Source organism: Agelaius phoeniceus, chromosome 15 (assembly GCF_051311805.1).
Source record: "Agelaius phoeniceus isolate bAgePho1 chromosome 15, bAgePho1.hap1, whole genome shotgun sequence".
NCBI lineage: Eukaryota > Metazoa > Chordata > Aves > Passeriformes > Icteridae > Agelaius > Agelaius phoeniceus.
Window position 1 is genome coordinate 2,005,289 of NC_135279.1, and position 25,660 is coordinate 2,030,948.

General features: G+C 44.9%; 1 protein-coding gene across 1 annotated transcript in view; it reads left to right on the forward strand.

Moving 5' to 3' along the window:
• Nucleotides 1-23,617, forward strand: part of UBTD2 (ubiquitin domain containing 2) — a 44,914-nt gene extending 21,297 nt beyond the window's left edge. Inside the window, exons 2-3 of the mRNA XM_054643102.2 lie at nt 3,367-3,603; nt 23,086-23,617. Of these exons, the coding sequence (XP_054499077.1) occupies nt 3,367-3,603; nt 23,086-23,483 (635 nt within the window). The 3' untranslated portion in view covers nt 23,484-23,617. The remainder of the gene's footprint in view (nt 1-3,366; nt 3,604-23,085) is intronic.
• Nucleotides 23,618-25,660: the final 2,043 nt, after the last annotated feature.

The following is a 25,660-nucleotide window of genomic DNA, read 5'->3' on the forward strand; positions in this document are numbered from 1 at the left end:
CCACCCGCACACCTGAGCTGCTGGAGCAACAACCTAGCTCATTTTGGAGTGTGGCTGCTGATATTTCACTTTTTGAAAAGCAGACCAGTGCTGATTTCCATATTTCCTTCTAAATAAATCCCTTGCCAAAAATATCAACCATTGGTCTCTGCTGAGAGGGTGACCTGGAGCATTGCTTCAGAGAGAACGTGCCTTCTTCTTGGCATTTGGAAAACAATTCCTGCTTTCCAGCAGGGTATTAATAATTTCTTACTCGTGTTGAAGTGATGTAAGATGAAAAATTAATGTGGATGCTGCTTTCTCTTCTGGATCCTGCAAGCTGCTGGTGCCTCTGATGGGTATGGTCTTAAATGAAGGCAACGTTTCCTTCTGAGCTCTAATTTCCTTCCAGAGTGAGGAACAGAAAACTGACACTGTAAATACTTTTAAGTGGTTCAGACTGTTGATGTTTGTTTCTTTATCAGCCTTGTTAACAGAAAAGGGAAAGTGCTTTGATGTGGTCCGAAAGTTTGGTTGTAGAAATTCGCATGTTTTGCTTTAGTGACTAAAACACGGGCTGGAAAGAGAAATATTTGGGCCTTTTTGCACATTATTTTTTTTACATGGCATCAGTTTCTCTCATCCTTTCTGCCCCATCTAGCCACAGAGCTAAATAATGAATATTTCTTCAGGGAAGGCATAAAGCTTTTTGGGGATCCTTGAAGCACTTCTATTAAATGATAAACACACCAAAGATCTTTTTAAATACTGGCTTGTGCTGAAGCCAAGTGGTGTTTAAAGGCTCAGTACTGGGATGGATGGCTTGTTAGAGTGGATTTGGCTTTGGAGCCATTTGGAGAGCCCCTTTCTTCCACCAGCCTTCCTTCCAACTTGGAAAAGAAAGAATTTATCGCTGGGTTTATGATCACTGCTGTGTGTGTGGGAAGGATGGGATCTCCAGGGAGGAGTTATTGGAGGCTGTGAGGATCTGAGCCTCTGCTGGAGTGAGGATAAATCAATTTTTAATAAATCTGGGTGCAGTCTGAGGCAGAGTGGGAAGCAGGGAGAGGAGTGGGCTGCTGGATTTGCAGTGGGGCTGCGGGAAGTGCCTTTAACCTGCTTCCATAATTGATGGCTGGGGACAAGGAGAGGGCCCTGTGGGACAAATCTGCATCCATTGAGTGGATGCAAGCAGATGTGAGCTAAAGTGGAATGGAAAAAAAAAGATATCCACTGACCCAAATTTCTTGCAGTGTGTCCTGTTCTGTCTGGCTGAAAATGTCATGCTCTGGCCGCTAATCCTTAATAAGGAAGCAATTCCTTGTTGGAGTGTTTTTCCCACATATGTTTTTAGAATTTTAGCATGTACAGGGTTTAATGCACAACCCCGTTGCTTGAGGCTGCCCCAGCATCATCCTCCAGGCTTGCTCAGCTGGGCCTTGGACTGGGAAAGGCCGGGCTCTGCCAGGAAACTTGGTGTTTTGTAAACACTGGGGCTTGCTGCTCTGCAATCTGCTAAATGGTCAGCAGTCCCATGGAAGCAATCCCGTGGAAACAAAAAGCAATAAATGCTTGTGGTCACTTGAAAGCATTTAAAAGTTGATTATTGTTGTGTTCTGCGTGGGACACGAGGAGCAGCTGGAGTCGGTGGATGTGGGCCATGCAATTGTCATTTGCTACTTTTAATTAGGGGCTGACTTTTGTTTCTGTGCAAATGTAGGAGGCCACCAGGATGGGAGGGATGGAGCAGCTCTGCTGGGAGAGCTGGGATGGTTCAGCTGCCGAGGAGAGGCCTTGGGGTGACACAATTGTCTGAAGGAGCTGCAGATGGAGGGAGAGGAAAAGATGGAGGGAGAGGCTTCCCAGGGGATGGAGGGACAGGACCCTGGGAATGGCTTCACACTGACAGGGAACAGGTTTAGATTGGATATTGGGAAGAATGGCCCCATCCCTGGCAGTGTTCAGGGGCAGTTTGGATTGGGTTGGAGCACCCTGGGGTAGTGGGAGGTGCCCCTGCCCATGGCAGGAGGTGGAATTAAATGATTTTTAAGGTTCCTTCCAACCCAACCCATTCTCCCATGTTTTTTAATCCACAGAAAGCTCATTCCTCTGCATAGTTGGCAATGTTGGCTCACCAGCAGGAATCCTTTTCAAACTCCTCTTCTCCATGCCTTACACTTCAGGTTCATGGACGTGTCTGCCAGCCTGAGCTAGCAAAGGAACCTGATCATTCTTTGCTCATATGGGGTCAGATTGGATAAAGGCTTAACCTCCTGTTAGGGCTTTTGGTCTCCTTAAAACCTCTGTGAACTTGGACTCTCCTGCTGCAACACCAGGCACTGATGGGGATGAGAGCAGGGAGTTTTAATCTGTCAACTTTTATATCTGTGATAAGCTCAAAGAGGCTATTACACAAAAATAGCTGTAGTTAAAGGGGAACAAATGGGGTTGTGTTTATTGAGAAGGAGGAAAATGCTCTTTAAACCTTGATGGATTCCTGGATTTCCAGGGGAAATCAGCAAGCAGGAAGATGCATTTGCACAGAAACAAAGTTAGCTCCTAATTAAAAGTAGCAAATAACAATTGCATGGCCCACATCCATATCACCTCCCTTCTCCTGAGCTCCATGATGCTTTGACCTCTTGGGGAAATTGAGGAGACTCAGAGTCTGGTTTTGACCATACAAGACCGGTAAAACCATAATTCTCTCAAGAAATGAGGATCTGAACCATGAGCAGTACATGAATAACACCCCTCTCACTGCATCACGTGGGAGGTGAGGAATGAAAAGGACCAGGCTTGAAAATTCAGCTCTGGGGATGCCTTGGGAAGGCTGAGCCAGAGCAGAGACCAGACAGAGTCACAGAATAAAGCAGGGATTTATTCAAAGCATCTCCTCCATGGACCCACCTTGGGCAGCACAAGAGCCCAGCCAGGGCTGCACCCAAGATGAACCAAAATGGCCCCAAAATGAACCCAAGATGAACCAAAATGGCCCCAAAATGCACGGCCGGGCACGGGCTCTGTCCCTGGGATCAGTTCTGCTCCATTTGCACCTTGCAGTTCATTGTCCCATCCCAGCTTTAGCCCCTGCAGTCCCATCCTTGTTTTTCTCTCTCCAGCCCACGGGGTTTGTGCTCCTGGGCTGAGGTTTGGATCATTTGTCCTTGGTGCCCAGCTGGAGCAGGAATTGTTTTGTCTCCCTGCTCTGTGCACAGAGCTCAGCATGCCCTGATGTGAAGCCCAGACCCACACACTAAAGCAGCACAGAACCTGAAAAATACAAAAGCTAAACCTGAGGCATCACTGTAAATCCAAAACAAAGCAACCAAAGGGAATTCCGTGGTGTTCTTTTGATGATTTCCCTTTTTTCTTTGTCCCCCACAGTGGCCCTTGGTCGTAACCAGCCCCTGAAGAAGGAGAAGCCCAAATGGAAGAGCGATTACCCCATGACGGACGGGCAGCTCCGCAGTAAGAGGGATGAATTTTGGGACACAGCCCCGGCCTTTGAGGGCAGGAAGGAGATTTGGGATGCCCTCAAGGCTGCTGCCCACGCCTTTGAGAGCAACGACCACGAACTGGCACAAGCAATCATTGATGGTGCAAACATAACACTACCCCATGGTAGGTGCAGCTCTCAGGATGTGGCCTCTCCAGAGGGGTTAAAATCATGATGGTTTTACCCCAAAAATCAGTGATGGAATGGTTTAAAATATCTGGGTTTCAGTGTGGGTGTGCTCCTGTTCAGAGTTTCCAAGCAAAGTGGTGTTAATATGCAGAGGGACCAAGAAAATCTGCTTTTTGTGGTAGTTCCTGCAGTGGAATGGATGATGTGGTCCATGGGAATACTCAGCTTGAGTCTGATCTTTGCAGGCAGCACTTGGGACTTTCTGTAATCTCTTGGAGCACCTGGATGCTCCAAGGCACCATTTTCATAACTTTTTCCCCAGCTTCTCTTTGTGAGGAAGTAGATTATTTTTCCCTCCTGATTTTATGAGTTTCTTTGGCACTTGAACTGTTGGGGTTTTTTTTAACTTTCTCTTCTGAAGAGCCTTAAAAAAATTCCCAAAACTTTGGGGTTGGCAATCTGCTGTTAGATCCTGTGTGAGATAAAGTGCAAGCTCTTATTTTGGGTACTTTCCCCTTTGTTTTGTTATTCTGAATCCTGCTGGGTGGGATTTTTTTTTTTTTCCAAGAAATATTTCCCTTACTCCACAATTCTGAAATAAATCACTTCCCTCTATTCCTAACAGAAATACACTGAGAGGGGGCTGGCAAGAAATTACTGATCAAGTCACCATTCGGATAAATGGAAATAATAACTCAGAAATCGCATTTTTGCAGACCTAAGGGAGTTGCTGCGTTGTTTTTAGTTGCTAAAATATCAATTGTAGGTGCCAGGAAAACTCAATTTATACGTGAGGAAGGTGGAATAAAATCCAGGTTACATCTCACTGTGGTGTGTCCCTCACATCAGGCTGCAGCCCTCAGAAATTGTCTTTAATGTGGGAAAGTTCCTCTCTGTGAGGGTCTGAGTCTGTTTGACCACACCAAAGCCTGGTAAAAACATAATTCTCTCAACAAATGGAAATCTGGAGGCAGGAGCTGCGAGGGGGATATTATTTCTGGAATGAATTTGATGAGCCCCTATGAATGAGCTGTTTTGGCAGCGTTGGGCTGTTCATTCAGCAGCACTTCAGGGGAAAACTCTCAATTTATGGCACCAAACCCTGCAGAGAAGGTGCTTGGCACCTTGGGGCTGTGCTGCCCCTTGTTAGAGTGGCATAAGAGCTGGTGGCTGGGAGGGAGGAGGTGGAGAAATCCCAAATTGAAGCAGTTCCATCCTGCCTGCAAGGCTCAGTCTGGCTCTGGGGGCTCAGGGCAGTCCCTGGGCTGGCTCAGGAAACAGGGGATGTCTCATGGGCAGGTACAAGGCTCCCAGATTTGGGAAAAAGAAATGGATGTGAGCTCTTAAATCTGTTTTTCCAGCAGTTTGCTTCAAGTCCTGCCTGCTGCTGGCAGGTTATAATCTGCTTTTTAAGGCCCACATGCAGAATATTCAGAGTATCTGAGAAATAACTCAGAAATCAAAGCTGTACCAGGGGCTCTGCTGCCCAAGGCAGGCCTGGCTTGAGGCTGAATTCCAAACACAGAGAATATTTACACTTTTTATCCAGGATGTGGAGCTTACTGGGGATTTTTCTACCCACAGAATTGCATTATTTGTATTTATTCAGCTTTCTGACACGTTTGGGCATCGGCTGTTGGCAAAGTTCTCCGTTCAGTGTGACCTCCCCAGTCCAGAGAAAGCTGCTGCTCCTAGAAATCCAAATATTCCATGGTCAGTGCCATGGGTGAGGGGATGATGGAGCAAATCCTCTCATTATTTTGCGCAAAACTGGGGAACAGGGGGAATGGCTGTGGGGAAATGCAGCTGTGGTGTCTGCAGCAGGATCCTGGGATCTCGTGGAGCTTCCCTCAGATTCCCCATGGAGCTGCTGGGCTCTGCCTGCATGGGCACCTCTGGCACTGCTGAAATTCATCTTTTAGCCCTTTTTTTTGGCTTTTTTGGGGGTTTTTTTGGGACGGGTTTGGGGGTTTTTTTGTTTTTTTGGGTTTTTTTGGTTTTTTTTTGGTTTTTTGGGGGTTTTTTTGTTGTTGTTTTTTGGTTGTTTTTTGGGTTTTTTGTTTGTTTTTTTGTTTTTGTTTGTTTTTTGTTTTTGTTTTGTTTTGTTTTCCTGTTATTTTTGGGGTTTTTTGGTGGGTTTTTTGTTTTGGTTTTTTCGTTTGGTTGGTTTTTTAGTTGCATTTTTTTTTTGTTTGTTGGGTTTTGGGTTTCTTTGTTTTGTGTTTTTGTTTGGTTTCTTTGTTGTTTTTGTTTTATTTTGTTCTGTTTAGTTTTGTCTTTTTTTTTTTTTTGGTTTTTTCTTCTAGATCTCTTTACCTGCCCACGCTCTGTCTTTTATAGAATAGTTTGGATGAAAATTAAGCCTCAGGCTGGGCCAGGACAGGCTCAGGTTGGACATCAGCAGGAATTTCCCCATGGAAAAGGGGCTCAGGCACTGGCACTGCCCAGGGAGGGTTGGATCCCCATCCCTGGAGATGCCCCTCTGTATTCCTGGTGGGAATCTTAAATATTTCCCCAAGAAAACCCAACATTTGTTAGATAAATTCCTTTAAATCTATGACAAAAAATGAAAGATTTCTAAAAATTATTTATATATATATATATAATATTATATATATATAATATTATATATATTAATAATTTTAATAATATATATTAAATAATATATAATATAATAACAATTATATATAATAATATATAATTTTAATATATACTATATATATGTATTTTTATATATAAATATATAATAATATATAATATTATATAATAATTTTTGGATAATAAATAATATTAGATAATATTAATAATTAATAATTTATAAATAATAATAAAATTTAGATAATGATTTTATATAATTTAATTATATATATAAAAAAATATTATATATTATTATATTATAATTTCTTCTTCTGCAAAATGCTGCAATGCCAGGGGCTGTGGTGTTTCATTTATTATCTGTGTGTACAACAAGAGGCTTTTAAAAATGAAAACCCAGGGCAAGCCCCACATCCACATCTGCCTGTCCCTGTGTTCAAGCCAGGGGTTCCTGAGAAAATGAAACCTTGCAGAAAGGGGAGGAGGGAGAGGAGGAGGCTGGGCAGTGAGGAAGGGCTGAAAAATCCACATTTTGCACCCAGGGACACTCGGCCTGAGCCGATGCTGCAAAAACAAAATTGCTTTTTTTATGCCAGAATCCTACAGGATTCTGATCCTACAGGAAAGGGAGGGGAAAAATAATAATAAAAAAAAAATCTCCTGTGAGGCTGCTTTCAGGCAGATGTGTCACTCCTGTGCTGTGAGGAAGACTCTCCCCGTGTAATTTTTCTAATGGATGCCTTTCCTGGCTGCTGCTGTTAAAAATAGCGTGTAAGAAGTATTAAATAAATAAATAAGCTTGTGAGATGGGCTTAGCACTTCTCATCTATCTTGGGTGACTCTGTGGGATGGGTTTAAAAATAGAAATAACGTTATCACCAATTTATACTTCTTTTTTTCTCCTCCTCCTGCTTTAAGGTAGCGCATCCTCCATATTTTATTAATGAGTCCATTTCAGTTTCATGCAGAAGAGTTTCCCATGCTTCTCAGCTATCAAACAGGAAATCTTGGATTTAAAAAGTAGTAGTATTTTAAAATAATCCTAATGTTGGGCTGAACTTGTCCTGTAAGTCATTAATATTAATTGCAATCTGGCTGGGGTTAAGTGGAGGTTTTGAATTCCAGCCTGGACACTTCATGAGCTGCAGCAGAGTTCCCAGGATATTGGGGTTAAATATCTCAGAGATTGCATCTTTGCAGCCCTTGCCTTGCTTTGCTTTATTGCTAAAATATAAATTGGAGATGGCAGAAAACCACAATTTATACAGGGGGAAGTTGTAATGAAATGCAGGTTACCTTTGATAGGGAATAAATGCAGGTTACCTTTAATAGGTTAGAAAATAAAAGGCATAAAATTTACCAAAATAATTTACAAAAAAAAATACAATTAAAAATTTACAAAAAAAATAAATACAATAAAATAAAATTTACTCTTAAAGCCACTCCACCATGAGCTTTGGGTTGGGCTGTTTTTAACCCTTCTTAGGCAGTCAGTTCCAGGATGGACTTTTCACCTCAGGATGTTGGGGTTTAGCTCCTTCCATGCTGTGGGAGTGGTAAAAGGGCCTCTCTGCTGAGTTTTCAGCTTTCCTGGGCCTCCAGACACAGCTCCTCTGGCCCCAGCTGCCTTTTCCTGGCTCTTCATTTACTGAGATCCCCAAAAGTGGGATGGGAATATTTCCCTGAAATGCTGGGGAGAAATAAAGAACATCACTGAGATATCCCCACTCTGAACAGAAAATTTTCTTCTCCTTTGGGTGAAATCTGGATTAGAAAAGCCTAAAAAAAGTCCTAAATAACAACAAGGAAAGCCCTCAAAGCCAAGAGCAGCAGTGTGGGGAAGGCATGGGGGGTTTCCCACGAATTCCCAATTCCAGCAAAACTCTGCTAATTCAATCACGCACAATCCCAGAATTATTTAGGTTGGGAAAGGTTTCCAGGGTGCAATCCAGTTTGTGGCCAGCCCCACCCTGTCCCCTGCAGATCTCTCAATCCCAGATTGATCAGTGCCACAGAATTATCAGGTGGGTCCAACATTGCCTTCAAGCAAAAAGCAGAAATGCAGAATTGCAGCTCTGGAGCTGCCTGATTTCCAGGAGGAACACACAGCTCTGGCATCTGCTCCCTGGACACCTCCAGGGATGGGCACTCCCCCAGCAGCTTTGGGGTTTGGGTGTTTTTAGCATTTATCACTGGTACTCAATATAAAAAATTGCCCTCTGCTGTGTTGAAAACTCCCTTTTTATTTATGCTGATGAAAATCTCCATTTCTTGAGCCCATTTATTTTATTTTATGTTGATGGCAAACTGAGCTGTCAGTGTGTGCTCACAGCCCAGCAAGCCGAGCATTAGGATTGAAATTTGCACAGCAATTCACAAATACCTGCCACAAAATGCTATAAAGTGTAGGAGGCTTTTACCACTGACCATTCCATGGATGGCTCCTGGAAATTAAAGAGCTTCAAAAGTGGAACTCTGTCCTTCTGCAGAGCTTTTTGTGTGGTGGCAATATTAGAGTTACCTGCTGTACTGATGAATTTGTGATGGAGTGAATCTGTACAGTGAGTTTTGCTGTGGAACCTTTAGCATTTAAATTGAATCCCCTGCGAACTGCTGCCCTTAAAATCACCAGCCCTTTGTGGTTTTTCTTCCTCTTGTCCTTGAAAATTTCTGTATCCATTGCTGGGAGTTAAAGCTGCAGGAATTGCTTGCTTGTCTGAAGAGGCTTTTTAATTATCATTCAAAATCCTACTTTTGATGGATTGCATTCTCCCCACACATGTCAAACATTGCTGGACAATGTGTTTTTTCTGTGAGGATACCAAATACTCGCTCAGGTTTCTCTAATGCCCCTTTAAAATGGTATTTTGGTGACTGTGGCTGTCTAATTTTAGATTCCAGCAGAGTTATGAAAGCTTTGGGAGGTCTGACTATCAAAGCCTGTCTGTCAATATGATCAGCAGTAGCACTGAGAGCAAAATGCAGCCCATGAAAGTTAAGCAAACTCTAAAATCTGCAGTGAATATCATAAAATTTACAGCTGAGCCTCCTGGTTTGTTGCTTTGGGGTTTTTGGGGTTTTTTTTGACTAAACTCTGCTCAGGAGACAGCAGTTATTAGTTCCAGGGAAGCTTTTTCTGGTTTGTTTTTACTTCAGTTTTAAAAAAAAACAACCCAAAAGGCAAGGGATTAAAACCCAAAATTGCTGCTGCCTTGTGAGGAAGCAGACAAGCTGCTGCTGGCACTGAGGCTGTGTGTGCATTAGGAGAGTGCTTTTATTTTGCTTTTTCCTCTACACATCCACGTCTATTTTTAAGGGTTCTTGACGTCAGGCCCCCTCTGTAGGCTGGGAGGCTGAAATGGGGAGGGAATGCATTGGGAATTTCATAAATCCTGAGTCCCTCCTGCCTCCCAGCACCCAGGCATCCTCTGGGCAGGGGCTGGGAGCTGCATCCCAATTTTGGCTGTTCCAGCCCCGTCCCTGCCTGGTCAGCAGCACAGGGCAGGGCCGGGGGTGACAGAAATGGCTCTGCTGGCTCTGCTCCTGCTCCTCTGGGCTCCTGCTGAGCTGTGGGGGAGCCCACATCACCCCAAAATCCAAAACTCTGAGTGGGGTAGCCCAACTTGCCCCAAAATCCAATACCCTGAGTGGGGTAGCCCAACTTGCCCCAAAATCCATTTCCCAGAGTTGGGGAGCCCAGATCACCCCAAAATCCATTTCCCAGCTCACCCCAAAATCCAATACCCTTAGTGGGGTAGCCCAGATCACCCCAAAATCCATTTCCCAGCTCACCCCAAAATCCAATTCCCAGCTCATCCAAAAATTCAATTCCCAGCTCATCCCAAAATGCATTTCCCAAAGTAGGGCAGCCCAGCTCATCCCCAAAACCCATTTTTTTGGCATGTGGGAGCCCAGCTCATCCCAAAATCCATTTCCCAGCTCATCCCAAAATCCATTACCCAGAGCAGGGGATCCCAGCTCATCCAAAAATTCAATTGCCAGCTCATCCCAAAGTCCAATTCCCAGAGCTGGGGAGCCCCTCCCCAAACCCCATTTTTTGTGGGATCCCAGCTCATCCCCAAATCCATTTCCCAGCTCATCCCCAAATCCATTTCCTGGGGCAGCTCTGGCTGCTCACCAAGTGCCTCCTGCAGAGGAGCAATCCCCCAAATCTCTGCCTCTTTCAGTGCCCAGGCCCAGGAGTTGCTTTTTCATCCAAAGGAGGGATCTCAGCTCCAGGCTGAGTGCCTGGATTTGGGATTTCCCTGCTCCAGCTTCCCTCAGCCTGCTCAGGCCACAGTGGCGGCTCATCCTCCTCTGCTGCCCCTTATTTTGGTGATTTTTGGCATTTTCTGTGTCCATCCCAGCTGGAAAAATGGCTTTTTCCCCTCGGGAATGGCCATAGTTCTAGTCAAGGATGTGCTTTGTTGTTGTGTCTCCAAATTCCTCCTGACCTTGAGAAAGAATCACTTTGCTCACAACCTCCTGCAATGAAGATGCTGCTTTCCATCATTTCTGCAGTGATTAATACTTTTAAAATAGATCACAACATCCTTTCTGAGGGATGCTTAATTCCCAATGTTTTCTTCAAGTGGAAGGAAAATGAATCAAACCCTCAGGATGTAAAGCAATTGTGGCTGGCTGGAATATTTATTTATATATCTAAGTGCAGGTTAGAAACTCTCAGCCCTTCAAATAAAAACCCCACTTAGGGCTCCATTCTACAGTTGTTTTCCTTAGATTTCCTTAAATTTCCTTAAATATCTTTAACTTCTGCTCTTGTGTTTTGAAAGGTTTTTTGAGGAGCTTTGTCAACAGAATTCTTGGGCTCTTCTGGAGTCTCTTTCCCTGCAGCCCTTGCCTCTCTATTTCCTGCCTTTGGTTTCAGTTTGTCTTTCTGCTGTGGGGAGGATGACTGAGCAACATTTTCAGAAATGCTCTTTAAGGGTTTGTTGTTTTTTTTTTTTTAACCATTAATGTGTGACCAGAAAATTGCAGTTAATTCCTTTAAGGGAAAAAAAACAAAACAAAAACAACAAAAAAACCCAAAACCAACAAAAAAACCCACAAAAAACAAGCACAAAACCCAAAAACAAACAAACAAACAAAACAAAACAAAACAAAAAAAAAAGAAAACCCTAGGAAACCCCAAAATCCAGATTTGTGCCAAAAGAACTTCTCAAATTCCTCATGGAGGAAGCTGCTGGTTGTTCTGGGTGTTGCAGGAGTGTCTGCTTCAGGTAAATAAGAGTCCTGTGCTATCTGATGGTGGTCAGGACATGATGCCTGCTTTATTAAATATTCCCTAATAATATTCAGGACATGCTGCTTTATTAAATATTCCCCAATAGCATTCAGGACATGCTGCTTTATTAAATATTCCCCAGGAGTGGACATTTCCTCCGTGATTGGCTGCTTCCAGTGGAGGGGCTGAGGATCAGCTTCACCTGCCTTGCTGGCTGCTTGGGGAATGAGAAAAAGAAAGATGAACTGTTTAAAATGGGAGTGGGAAATGAAGTTTAAAATGGGTTTTCCCCCTGGAGATTCCAGTGAGAGCTCTGGTGGTCTCCAGGGGTGGCTCTGCTGCCTTTGGAGTTGTGGATTTGGAGTTCCTGGAGGGATTGGTGCCCTCAGTTTGGTAAATGGGGGGCTCAGCCTGACCTAAGGGTATTTTATTTTGATATTTTAGTAATTTATTTTGATATTTTAGTTGCTAGAATATCAACTGTACGTGCCAGGAAAACTCAGGAAATGTGGAATAAAATCCAGGTTACCTCTCACTGTGGTGTGTCCCTCACATCAGGCTGCAGCCCTCAGAAATTGTCTTTAATGTGGGAAAGTTCCTCTCTGTGAGGGTCTGAGTCTGTTTGACCACACCAAAGCCTGGTAAAAACATAATTCTCTCAACAAATGGAAATTTGGAGGCAGGAGCAGCGAGGGGGATATTATTTCTGCCATGAATTTGATGAGCCCCCATGAATGAGCTGTTTTGGCAGTGTTGGGCTGTTCATTCAGCACAGATGAGCAGCACTTCAGGGCAAAACACTCAATTTATGGCACCAAACCCTGCAGAGAAGGTGCTTGGCACGTTGCTAAAATATCAATTGCTTGGGTGTCCCACCTGCTTCTGGCTCATCCCACTCCTCCTCCATCACCTCCGCTTGATTGTGGCCAAACCTTTTGGCATCTTCTGCTGGTTTGGCTTCAGGAATTTAAATAATAATAATAGGATGGTGACTTTTCTCCAAAACCAATGCAGAAGTGGGTGAGCCCCAGAAAGTTTCTCCCTTTAACCTTTTAGGCACAGGTAATGGTGAGGAAATCCTGCCTGAGGTGTCACAGAGAACAGGGGCTGCACTCATGAGGTATTTCAGCATTTTTAAATATTCCACAACCTCCTCCAACAAATACTCGGGCTGATAACTTGGAGTCACTCAGAGTGTGTTACAGACAGCTTGACCTCTGGGAAAATCCGAATTTCAAAGGATTTTATGCACCTAGAGCTGGGAGCTGCTTTTTGCTGACTGTTAGCATGGAGAAAAATCTTTCCTTTTTTGCTGAGCCCAGCCCAGAGCAAGAAATGCTTGGTTTGTTGCTTTTTTGCAAAGAAAACCTGCAGCAGAACGAACTCTGTGTTTCCACCTGTGTTTGGACTCCTTGAAACTGCACAGGAACAATGAAACCTCCGAGCTGCTTTTAATAATTCCTGAGTGATCAAGGAAGGTTTTTATAGAAGGTCACAGGTACAGCAAGGCCTTGGATTTTTAACCTTTTTGGGCTCTCACCATCTGTGCAGCCTCTGCTCAGGGCACATTCAGGGCAGGAGGCAGCACCAACATTCAGTCTTCCACCTTTGTGCTTAATCAATCATTTTTCCTCTTTTTTAAATTTTAAATAAGGGCCACTTATTTTATTTTATTTTAAATTTTATTATTTATTTATTTTATTTGTATTTTATTTTTTAAATTTTATTTTAATTTTAATGAATTTTGTTTTAATTTATTTTTAATTTTATTTTTAATTTTATTTTTATTTTTTATTTTTATTTTATTTATTTTTATTATTTTATTTTATATGTTATTTTATGTTATTTTATTTTTAATTTTATTTTTATTTATTTTAATTTTATTTTCATTTTCTTTTAATTTTTATTTTTAAATTTAATTTAATTTTATTTTTATTTTTATTTAAATTTATTTTATTTTACCGTAATTTAATTTAATTTTATTTCTTATTTTTTTGAATTTATTTTAAAGAAGGACCTCTGCTCTGAAAGAGCAGCACCGTGGAGGTGAGGAGCAAATAAAGAACACTCAGATCTTCTGTAACCTCCTTTAATCCCCTCCACCCCCACAGCCTGAGCCAGCCTTGTGCTGCAGTTTTATTTTCGGATGTGGGCACTGCTGTGGGATCCTGTCAGGCTGCCTGACCTCCCTGGAGCCTTGCACATTTTTGCTGGTGATCCTTGGAGACTCAGCATGCAAATGAGCGAGTGCCAGGCTCAGGGCAGGTCCTGGAAGGCCAGCAGGTCCTGGAAGGGCAGCAGGGGCTGCAGGGAGGTGGGAGCAGGAGGAACCTTGGTCTTTGTCTGGGTCATTCTGGGCTCGTGCTGCCTTCAGAGGCTGGGCAGTGTTAGAGGAATAAAGGATTATTGTGACACCCTCATTGAAAGGATTCACCTCATGGCTTCATCCTACAGTTGTTTTCCTTAAATATCTTTAACTTTGGCTCTTGTTTTGAAAGGTTTTTTGAGGAGCTTTGTCAACAGAATTCTTGGGCTCTTCTGAGTCTCTTCCCCTGCCGCCCTTGCCTCTCTATTTCCTGCCTTTGGTTTCAGTTTGTCTTTCTGCTGTGGGGAGGATGACTGAGCAGCACTTTTCAGAAATGCCTTTGTGCTGCCTTCAGAGGCTGCCTGGAGCAGAGGCTGGGCAGAGTTACAGCAATAAATTGGTTTTTATTAAAAGCCCTTCACAGGACACACCTTGGGCCGTGCCAGAGCCCGGCCATGGCTCCACCCCAGATGGATCCTGGCCACGAGTTCTCACACTTTGATAAGTTTGGGTCCATTTCCATGCTGGGTTCATTGTCCAATTCCAGCTCCAGGTGATGCAGTCCCACCCTCCCAGGTTGCTCCCCTCCATTCCCTGTTGTTTGCACTTTTGGGGCTGAAGCTGCAGCGGTGTCCTTGGTTCTGGGGCTGGAAAAGGATTGTTCTGTGGGACTGAGCTGTGAGGAGACCCTGCTGACATTGATATGGAGTGCAGAGTTCTGTACCAATGCAGGGCAGAGGCTGGGAAATAGGAAAGCTCAAACTGAAGGCATGGCTTGCCTTCTCTCCCTGTTGCACCCAGCTGAGGGAGTTGTTCAGTTTGAGGACTTTTCCACCTCTGGGAGGCCACCCCACACTCCATCGGAGCCAACGTTTGTTGGTGTTCAATCTGAGAGGTTCTCACTGCTGCTGCTTTACCTGGAGCTTTAACAAGAGCTGTATCAGCCCTAATTTCCCTCCAGATCCATTTGGAGCTCAGATTAAACTCCATGAAATCTCATTTTGGGCAGGGGATTGTTTGGAGGCTGAACTCCCTGCCTGGAGTGCACAGGAGGTGGAGCAGCTTGAGTGCTGTGCTCAGCAGTTGCTGATTGAACATCCCAACAAGTCATGGTCAGTCTGTGCCTCCTCTCTCTCTGCAATTCCCTGGAATGAGGTTGGAGCTGGGGAAATTTGGTCTCTGCTCCAGGGAACAGGGACAGGAGCAGAGGGAACAGCCTCAGGCTGGGCCAGGGCAGGCTCAGGGTGGGATCAGCAGGAATTTCCCCATGGAAAGGGGGCTCAGGGCAGGCTCAGGGTGGGATCAGCAGGAATTTCCCCACGGAAAGGGGGCTCAGGGCAGGCTCAGGGTGGGCACAGCAGGAATTTCCCCATGGAAAGGGGGCTCAGGCACTGGCACTGCCCAGGGAGGTTTGGATCCTCGTCCCTGGAGTGCCCAAGGAATTCCTGGTTGTGGCACTTTGTGCACTTCCAGGGACACAATCTGTCAGTGTCAGTGGTTGGCAAGAAAAAGGAAATTTCTGCCACGTGTATAATGTGAGCCTCCCCTTTGGTTTCCATTTGAACCATGCCAGTTCAGGGATTTGGGATGCTGAGTGCCAGCTGTTCACTCTGGATTTACAGGAACAGCAGACTGAAAAAATCAATGGTAACCAAGGCAGTGACAACTTGTGTAAATCTGAGTTCAGCCTCACCCTGAGCAGGTGACCTGGGGACTTTCAACACTGCCAGGGCAGCTATGCTTGCAGGGATGCAGTGCAGCCTCAGCTGGTGAGGATATTCTGCTTTATTCTTCTCCTCCAAAACCCTCCAGCCCCTTGAAGAAGCTGGATAATGCAGAACAGCAAATGTAAATGAAGAGGGTACACAGAGAAGCTCTTTTACCAACCATTTTATTTTTAAATTTTTATCTAAGAAGCCTGTCTAGACAGGCATTTATTTTCATGACATGCAAAGCAGAGTAGTAGATGAATACTTCATTAGTAAAATGACTTGTCATCTTTGAACCCTGATGGAATATCTCTTGGAAGCTGTTCCTTCCATGCAATGTTAGATCCAAGTTTTACAGGGATATGGAAGTAGCAGTACATATGGTGTTGTTAACATGACAACTACTGAGCATTAGTGCATAATTACTTTATTTATCAAAGCCACTGATGGAAAGCCAGTGAAGTGCACAGCCTGGAGGAATGTGAGCTCTGGTGGAGCTGTTTTAGGGAAGGATGAGGTGGTTTGTGGAAGTTTGTTACACTGCTGGGAGATTTGGAGCTTTCTGGTGCAGGTCCCTTCTTCCCTGGTCTCCATCAGGTGAGTGAGGTGGGGTGACAGATCCCAGCTCCTCTGCAGAGCAATTCCTCCTCTAAGAGGAATTTTGGGGGATTTGGTTCCCTGAGCACCCCTTTCCCCCATGTCCCATCCCTGTCCCTCTGCTCTCCCCTCTCCAGCACATCAAGCACTGTGAGGGAGGCACAGCTGGGGCTAAAACCTGAACAAAAGTGCCTCATTTAGCTAGGGCAGAAATTCCTCTGCTTCAGAAGACTGTTAATTATCTTTCACCTTCAGCCTAGTTAATTAGTGCTAATGAGTGAAGTGATGCTGGTGCTGTGCTGTGATAAAGGGAGAGGATCAGCAAAGTGATGCACATGGCACACGTGCAGCAGGCTTTGCCCAAAATTTGGGTTTGTGGGGACCTTAAAGTTCATCCACTGCCATCCCCTGCCATAGCAGGGACACCTTCACTGTCCTGGCTTTTTCCAGCCTGGCCCTGGACACTTCCAGGGATGGGGCAGCCACAATTTCTCAGAACAGGCTGTTCAGTGAGGAGCCTGCCCTGTGTTCAGGTGAGCTGTGCTTAGTTTGGGGCAGGAGGGCTTGGATACACCTGAGGGATCTTTGGTTGCATTCTCCAACTGGGATTTGCTCTTTAAAAGTGTTATTTTGGTATTACAGCATGAGGAAAAACTTTGTTCTGTGGAGAGTGGCCGAGCCCTGGAGCAGCTGCCCAGGGTGTTGTGGAATTCCCTCTGGGGACATCCCAGACCCACCTGGATGTGTCCCTGTGTCACCTGGGAAGGGTTGGACTGAAGGTGATCTCCAGAGATCCCTTCTAACCCCAACCATTGTGTGGCTGCTGGGCAGGATCCTCGAGCTTGGGAAGGCTGTCAGAGTCTCTTTATCTCCCCCTCTTTCCAGTTTCAATCCCTGTGTGTCACAAGTGGGGATGAGCTGCTCCTGCTGAGCAGGATCCTCGAGGTTGGGAAGGGTGTCAGAGTCTCTTTATCTCCCTCTCTTTCCAGTTTCAATCCCTGTGTGTCACAAGTGGGGATGAGCTGCTCCTGCTCACCAGGCAGCTCCTGGAGCCCTGGCATCTCCTGCTGCCTCCTGGAGTTCTTCTCCAGCATGGAATGGAGCCAGACCAATAATGTTCCCATAATGGAAGAGCTGTTTGTCAGTGGATTGGAAATGAGAATTATTAAATGCTTAACACTCATTATGTGCAAAGCCATTCCTTGAGGAGCTGCAGTGCCAGAGGCAGGGTGGGGATGAGAGCAGAGCAGTCAGGATCCAAACTCAGGATCCAAACTGCACCTTTGTCCAGGAGCTTTCTGCCAGTTCAGATCTGCAGAACCCATGGAAACTGAGCGTGGAAGGAGCACAGGAGGGGGTTTGTGTGGGTGGTTTATTGTCAAGTGTTTCCCCCACACCATTAATTCTTTATTGTCCTCTCTACACCGTGCAAGGCACTGACTTGCACGAGCATTCCCACAAATTTCCCTCTGGAAAAGGGGAAAGCCACTCTGGTAACAGCAGCCTCGGACACTTGCAGGGATGAACTGAGCAGTTTCTGTTGGGGTTAAGTCAGGAGGAGCTTTTTGGTGTGAATTCCTCCCAGTGTGGGCTGCCTGCAGGTGAGTGGAGCACAGCACTGTGTGTGTGTGTGCTCCTGTCCCAGCCCTGCTCCCCTCTGCAGGAGCCCCCCTCCACCTCTCCCACGTGCTCCTGATGTCAGCACAGGGATTTTTTTCCTTATAAAAATCTTGTATTTCCCAGTTCAGACCTAGCATCAGCAGCTAATAAAGATGAAGAGATAATTCAGCTTTTCTGCCTCATCACTGCTCTCCAGGAGCTGCTCTGCTGTAAGACCCAGAGACTTCTTTGTTTTCCTTCTGAATTTCAGGCATCAGTGATTTATATTGGGTCCAAATCAATACTCCACAGGTGAGAGCTCTGCTTTCCCCAATTTATTCAGCAATCCAGGCTCAGCTTGGCTTTGGAATGGAGATTTTCAGTCAGAAAAACAACTGAACCAGCTGTTCCTTGGGCAAATGTGTTATACACAGACAGTCTCCTTAAATTAGCTGAGTCTCACTGCACTGCTGCATTTTGGGTTGTGTTGTCTTAATTTCTCTTCCTGCAGCAAATCTGGTTGAGAGAAGGGGGAAAATAAAATGGAAATCTGCTTAGTTCTTAAGTTTTGGGTGTTTCTGAGCAATGCTCCTCAAAATTGCTCTAAAACTTGAAGGCATTTTATGAACAGAAAACAAGAATTTTCCTGAAGAGAATGGTGTGCAGCTTAAGGAAATGCCAAAATACCATTTCAAATGCGTTAAAACTTTTCATGTTTTCGGGTGAGTGTGGCCATATTTTCTTGATTTAATAACTCCTGCAAAAGTTGCCCTTCCTGTCTTTGAGAGCTCTTAAATTGTTGGTCCTGCAGGAGGATGAGCCCAAACTCTGAACTGCCTAGGGCTGGAAGCAGTGCTTTAACCAGTCCTTTTTTCCTTCCAAATCCAGTGAAATATCCTCATAATCTTCATAAAACAAAGTTTTTGTGGCTGGCAAAGCAATTAATTTCAAAATGTTCCCGTTCCCTCGTGCTTGATGATCACATCTGCTTATTTTTCCCTCTGAAATTCTCAAGCTGTCTCCTACCTGGATAACAACCAACAAGAAGCTCTGCCTTGTAGCTCCTTCCAGAATCCCTCACTCTCTGAGCCCCTGTTAGCTCTGAAATATTAAAATAATCCCATCTGCTGTTGTTTTTTGCATTGTCTGCCACCCTTCCTTCCTTCCTGCTGCCTTCCTCCCAGATCCTGCCCCTTCCAGAGGTTTCTTGGGATGATGCAGCACTGAAAACTCCAATCCTTGGGGCTTTGGCATCTGAGCCTCTGTGCTTTGGGGAAGGGGAGGGAAATGGGGCTCATCTGGGATGTGGGGTGGTTGTTCCCTGCAGCTCTGAGCATCTCTGTGCTGCCTTTTCCTCCCCTGCTGGAAGGACCCTGCTGCCTAAGGGACAGAAAAACCTGACAAATATTTCTTTCTCTCTTGTTTTCCACTCTCTCATAAAAACTTTATAGTCTTTCAGTGCCCCTTCCAGCTAAATGTAGTCCAAGCTGCTGTATCCTGCAGGAAGGATCAGAAATTTGATTTTCAGTTAGAAAAGCAGTGTTGTGTTGAGATGTTTGATTTTTTTGTGTGTGTGTCTGTGATTTTCAGTTAGAACAGCAATGTTAGGATGTGTTCTCTAGTTGGGATGTTTGCTGTTCTAACTGAAAATCACAAAAAATTAATGTTAGGACATGCTCTCTAGTTGGGATATTTGATTTTTTTTTTTTTTTTTGTGATTTTCAGTTAGGACAGCAATGTTAGGATGTGTTCTCTAGTTGGGATGTTTGCTGTTCTAACTGAAAATCACAAAAAATTAATGTAGGACATGTTCTCTAGTTGGGATATTTGTGATTTTCAGTTAGAACAGCAATGTTAGGAAGTGTTCTCTAGTTGGGATGTTTGCTGTTCTAACTGAAAATCACAAAAAATTAATGTTAGGACATGTTCTCTAGTTGGGATGTTTGATTTTTTTTTTTGGTGATTTTCAGTTAGAACAGCAATGTTAGGATGTGTTCTCTAGTTGGGATATTTGATTTTTTTTGGTGATTTTCAGTTAGAACAGCATTATTAGGATGTGTTCTCTAGTTGGGATGTTTGCTGTTCTAACTGAAAATCACAAAAAATTAATGTTAGGACATGCTCTCTAGTTGGGATATTTTATTTTTTTTTGTGTGATTTTCAGTTAGGACAGCAATGTTAGGATATGTTCTCTAGTTGGGATGTTTGCTGTTCTAACTGAAAATCACAAAAATTTAATGTTAGGACATATTCTCTAGTTGGGATATTTGATTTTTTTGGTGATTTTCAGTTAGAACAGCAATGTTAGGATGTGTTCTCTAGTTGGGATATTTGATTTTTTTGGTGATTTTCAGTTAGAACAGCAATGTTAGGACATGCTCTCTAGTTGGGATATTTGTGATTTTCAGTTAGAACAGCAATGTTAGGAAGTGTTCTCTAGTTGGGATATTTGATTTTCTGTGATTTTCAGTTAGAACAGCAATGTTAGGATGTGTTCTCTAGCTGGGATATTTGATTTTCTGTGATTTTCAGTTAGAACAGCAATGTAAGGAAGTGTTCTCTAGCTGGGATATTTGATTTTTTTGGTGATTTTCAGTTAGAACAGCAATGTTGGGATGTTTGGGGACTTGGGACAGGGGACATTTCCACCAGGGTGAATGGAAGACTGGCATTACTGGTGAGGTTCAATGACCTGTTCCACATTAAGAGTTTGGTAGAAACCATTTCTCAGTCTGGGATGGGACTGTGGGGTTTTATTGGCAAGAGCTTTCCTCTGCTCTGTCTCTTCCTATTTATTTATTTTTATAGCTGCAGACCTCCAAGTTAGCTGCTGTTTGAGAGGATTTGTTTTAATATTGCTTATCTGATGATGATGAAGGAATGCAGTGTTTATAGCATCAGCTTTGACCTCCATGTTAGTTCAGCTGGGCAGCCAGATAAATGATGAAGGAATTCCTCAGCAAGCTCCCCCTGTTATTTAAAATTAACTCTTTGAGGAGCTCTTCTAAAGCTGATGCATTCTTTTTAAAAGAAATGGCTTTTGAGGAAATTTTAGCTTCTTTATCTACACTGAAAGGCTGTTGAGGTTTGGATTTTGGCTTGGTTTTAGCAGCAAATTTGTTTCTATGTCTGGAATTTAGTCCTGTGACATTTAGCAAATAGATGAGGAGTGAAATGAGCGTTGTAAAACAAAACTGAAGTGTGGGAACTCTGGGATTGGGTCTGTAAAGGGCAAAGAATCATAAAAGGGTTTGGGTCCAGCACAGCTTTGATAAAAGTTGGTTTGCTCTGAAATTCATTAATGGTAAAACACTGTCATGAGTTGATGTAATTAGATCATTTTATTTCCTTTTGTTTTGTTCTCTGATAAATCTCAGATGCCTGTACAAACAGAAAGCCTAAACCATTGATCTTCTGAATGATTTCCTCTGTGTGTTTTTGCAAACACAAATTATCCTTTAAAAAAGAGGATTTCTATCCAAAAGACTTCCAGAAGAAGAAGTTGCTGTTACACTGGGCTGGGTGACACCACATATCCCTGAGTTATAATTTTATATTGTGGTCATTTTGCTGATCAAACAGCAAAGTTTAAGAGAACTCAGTGTCAGCAGGAAAAAGAAAACTCCAAATAAAAACCCCTTAGTTTGTAACAAGGAGCTCTTGGCTGTTGTGTGCAGAACAGACTCAAAGAGGTTTTTAATATTCTGTAGCTCAAGGACTTGGCTCCTCTTCAGGCATTCCCAGCTCCACAAGGATGGGGAACTTGGCAAGTGACTGTGCCCCTCTAGGGGCAGAAATGTGGGAATTGCTTCTGCAGGTATAAATTCAGAGCAGGGCAGAGGGGCTTTAACCACAGTGAGGGAGGATTCCTTCTTTTGGGATGCAGCTCCTCAGTGTCCCAGGCTCTGCTTTCAGCCTTCTCTGCCTTGAATTGTTAAAACAGCACTGAAAATGCGCTGCTGCTTTTCTAGGGCAGCACTTGAAATCTATTTTAGAAAGTAAAAATCTTTATTTTATAAAGTTACACTGGGAAAAGCTCAGCCTGTATTTGATACTTCAGCATGTGGTAGAATTCCTGAGCACCCAGGTGATCCCAAGGGAGTTTAGGGAAATAAAAATCCCTCCTGGCACTCCAGGGTTTGAATGTGGGCTCAGAGATGCTGTGGAAATCCAAAATCCGTGCTGGGTGTTGTTCTGTGGTGGTGATGGAGCCACAGGCTTGGGTGGCCGTGTTTGTTTGTCCTGGCAGTGCTCACTGAAACACCAGGCCTGCAAGAACCATTCCAGCAATTTGGGGATGTTTGAGAAGTTACAAAATCCTCCTTTCACGGGGCCCTCCTGCATTTTCACAGCTCAGGCTCAGCCTGGTGGAATTGCTCCAAGGGGCATTTTTGTGTGCTGAGCCTTGGCCATGACATGAGACATGGGAGCACATCCTCATCCCTCCTGCCTGCCTGGGGACTTTATCCTGGTTTAGCTGGGATTTTTGGCTTTTAGGGAGGTGCTTTTATCTCAACCCCGAGTTTCAAACAAGGTGGGGCATTGATGATTTTTGTCTTTATGCAGACAAGGTGGGCATTGATGGTTTTTGTCTTTATGCAGACAAGGTGGGGCATTGATGGTTTTTGTCTTTATGCAACCAAGGTGGGGTATTGATGATTTTTGTCTTTATGCAGCCAAGGTGGGCATTGATGATTTTTGTCTTTATGCAACCAAGGTGGGCATTGATGGTTTTTGTCTTTATGCAGACAAGGTGGGCATTGATGATTTTTGTCTGGTCCTTTAAAGCCTGAATTCCAACCTCACCTCTTGTGTGGTCGAAGAGCAGGGTAAAACTTCCCAGAGTGACCCCTGCAGTGTGAAATGTGTGCCAGCAATTCCCAGAGTGACCCCTGCAGTGTGAACTGTGCAATGTGGAATTTCCACTGATTCCCAGAGTGACAGAGTGACGCCTGCAGTGTGAAATGCACAATGTGGAATTCCCACTCATTCCCAGAGTGACCCCTGCAGTGTGAAATGTGCAGTGTGGAATTCCCACTCATTCCTAGAGTGACCACTGCAGTGTGGAATTCCCACTCATTCCCAGAGTGACAGAGTGACCCCTGCAGTGTGACAGTGCCATCGATTCCCAGAGTGACCCCTGCAGTGTGAAATGTGCAATGTGGAATTCCCACTCATTCCCAGAGTGACCCCTGCAGTGTGAACTGTGCAGTGTGGAATTCCCACTCATTCCCAGAGTGACCCCTGCAGTGTGGCAGTGCCAGCAATTCCCAGAGTGACCCCTGCAGTGTGAAATGCACAATGTGGAATTCCCACTCATTCCCAGAGTGACCCCTGCAGTGTGGCAGTGCCAGCGATTCCCAGAGTGACCCCTGCAGTGTGGCAGTGCCAGCCATTCCCCCTCATTTTCCCCTTCTCTCTCCTCCAGGTGCTCTTACCGAGTGTTACGATGAACTGGGCAACCGCTACCAGCTCCCTGTCTACTGCCTGGCCCCACCCATCAACATGATCGAGGAGAAGGGTGACCTGGAGACTCTGGACATCCCTGAGCCCCCTCCCAACTCGGGGCACGAGTGCCAGCTGCGCCTGCGCCTGTCCACGGGCAAGGACCTGCGGCTGCTGGTGCGCAGCATGGACACCGTGTACCACATGAAGCGGCGGCTGCACGCCGTGGAGGGAGTGGAGCCGGGCAGCCAGCGCTGGTTCTTCTCTGGGAGACCCCTGGCAGACAAAATGAAACTGGAGGAGCTGAAAATCCCAAAGGATTACGTGGTGCAAGTCATCGTGAGCCAGCCCTTAGCGAATCCCACCCCGGTGGAGAACTGAGCGCTGCTCTCGTTTGGTTCTTCTCTGCTGCGTCTCTGCTCTGGGGTTTGGTTTTGCTGCCCTCTCTTCTTTTTTGGGGTTGTCCTGCTCGTGGATGGGTTGAAAGGAATGACCAGCAAAAAAAAAAAAAAAAAATTCCATCTGTGATGGAGATCTGCAAAAATGTACAAATGTGACCTGGCCTCTGGGGTTTGCCCCATCTCGTATTGAACACGACAGCAACGGGGCAGGGCAAAGGAAGGGAAGGGAGAAGAGGGAGGGAAGAGATTGTTCTTCATTCATGCAGATATGTCATGGTCCTGGAACTGTCAGTGGTGTCCTGATCCATGAGGCTGGAGCAACAGAGAGCACTTTTATTTAAAAACCCAACTTGAGACGGAATCGATGTTTCCAGTTCGTATCAGCAGCACACACGGTTCCTGCAGGAAGGAGCCCGGTGCTCACAGGGATCCCCCGGGGTGTGCCCGGGCTCTGGTGAGGCACAGCCAGCCCTGGGCAGTGCAGCTGGGCTGGGCTGTGCTCTCTGGCAGCTCCTGGTGATGCTCAGACCCAGCATTTGTACATTCCAAGGTGGCGGCGCAGCCCCGTGCCGCTGCCCCAGGCAATAACAGCCCTGTCTGCTCTGTACTGTAACAATTCACTGCTCCAAGGCTGGCTCAGCCTCAGCTCCTGCCTCGTGGGCACTGAGGCTGTGCCTGCTGAGCTCCTCCTGTCCCTCAGACCCCTGTGCTGGGTGAGTGCTGCTCTGTGATCCATCCACACCTGGGCCAGGTCTCTGCAGTTCCTGCTGGGTGGGATGGGGTGCAGCTCCCCTCGGAGATGCTGAGGAGCAGCAGCACTCAGCTGCCAGCCCCTGGGGTGTCCCACAGCCCCTCCAGGACAGCCTGGTGGCCTCAGCAGCACAGGGCTGTGTCCCCAGCCCGTGCTGGCCCTGCAGAATGTACCGGGGGCCCTGCAGCAGGTGACAAATCCTCCTGTAGCCTCAGAGACCACATTGGGCTCGGGGGCTGCACTTTGTTCCTCCACTGGAGCTGCTCTGCACCCCTGCCTGTGCTGGAGATCAAGGCCCTGCTCTTTTAATCATCATTTTTCTGTTTGCTTGGGGTTTAAGCCATCATTGAAATCACTTCTTCCAAAGTCAAATGTGCTCTTAATATGGGAATAGCAGATTTTTTTTTTTTCCTGGTTTCTGTCTTCCCTCTGTGAATTAAGTGAAGCTGGAGGATTCCCTTGACAATTTTAAATTTCTACTCCTTCAGTAATTCCATAGAAATCAAATTTCTGGCACTCAGAAACTCCAAGGGAGTTCTTGCACCAGGGACATCCCAGCAAGTGGAAGCAGAATTTCATTGATGGCTGGGAAACAGAGCCATGTTTGCTTTGCATTTCCCACCCCACTCAACTACAGCTTGTTTTGGTCCTCATTTTGTATCAAACCTGAGGGTTCCTGACAGCTCCACTGGCCCCACTTGGTCCAGGATGCCTGAAATGCAGTGGCAGAGCTGTAGGAAGGAAAATGAGTTCCCTGTTCTCATAATCACCAAAGTGACTTGCTTTGCTTTTCTTTTTTCTTCTTTTCTTTTTTTTTTTTCCTTTATTTTTAAAGGTGAAAGTGAGCTGATCAATACTAACCTAGAACAAGTTTTCTATTGTGGAGTTTTTTTTAAAGCAGATTTGATTTACTGTACTTGAGGTTTTTTGCAGCCAAATCTTTTGCATTCCAGGGGAGGGGGAAATATTTGCTACATAAACAAGTCCAAAAATCTCTCTTGGGTTTTCTCTGGGCAAAGGATGGGCTCATGCCAGGAAGACACTACTTGTCTTATAAGGCATAATTTATATGTCTGGATAAATGCTCTTTATGGTGTCATTTCCCTGCAGTCCCTCCTGGAAAAGGGGGAAAATTCTGATGGATTAAGGAGGAGCAAACCTGGAGCTGTGAACACTAAAACACCACTTTTATTTAATTTTTGTAGGATCCTTTTTTTATTATGATTTTTTTCTATTTTCATTCAGGCAATTTGTCACCAGGTGCTGGTTTTGAGATGTTGGGGCTGGGATTGCTCCTTCTTTGCCCCCTGGGAGCTGGAAAAGGCTCAGTTTTGTGGAACTGTTCCACATGATCATGGTTTATATTAATTGCTTTTATGGCAGGGAGGAAAGGTGATGCTCTGAAG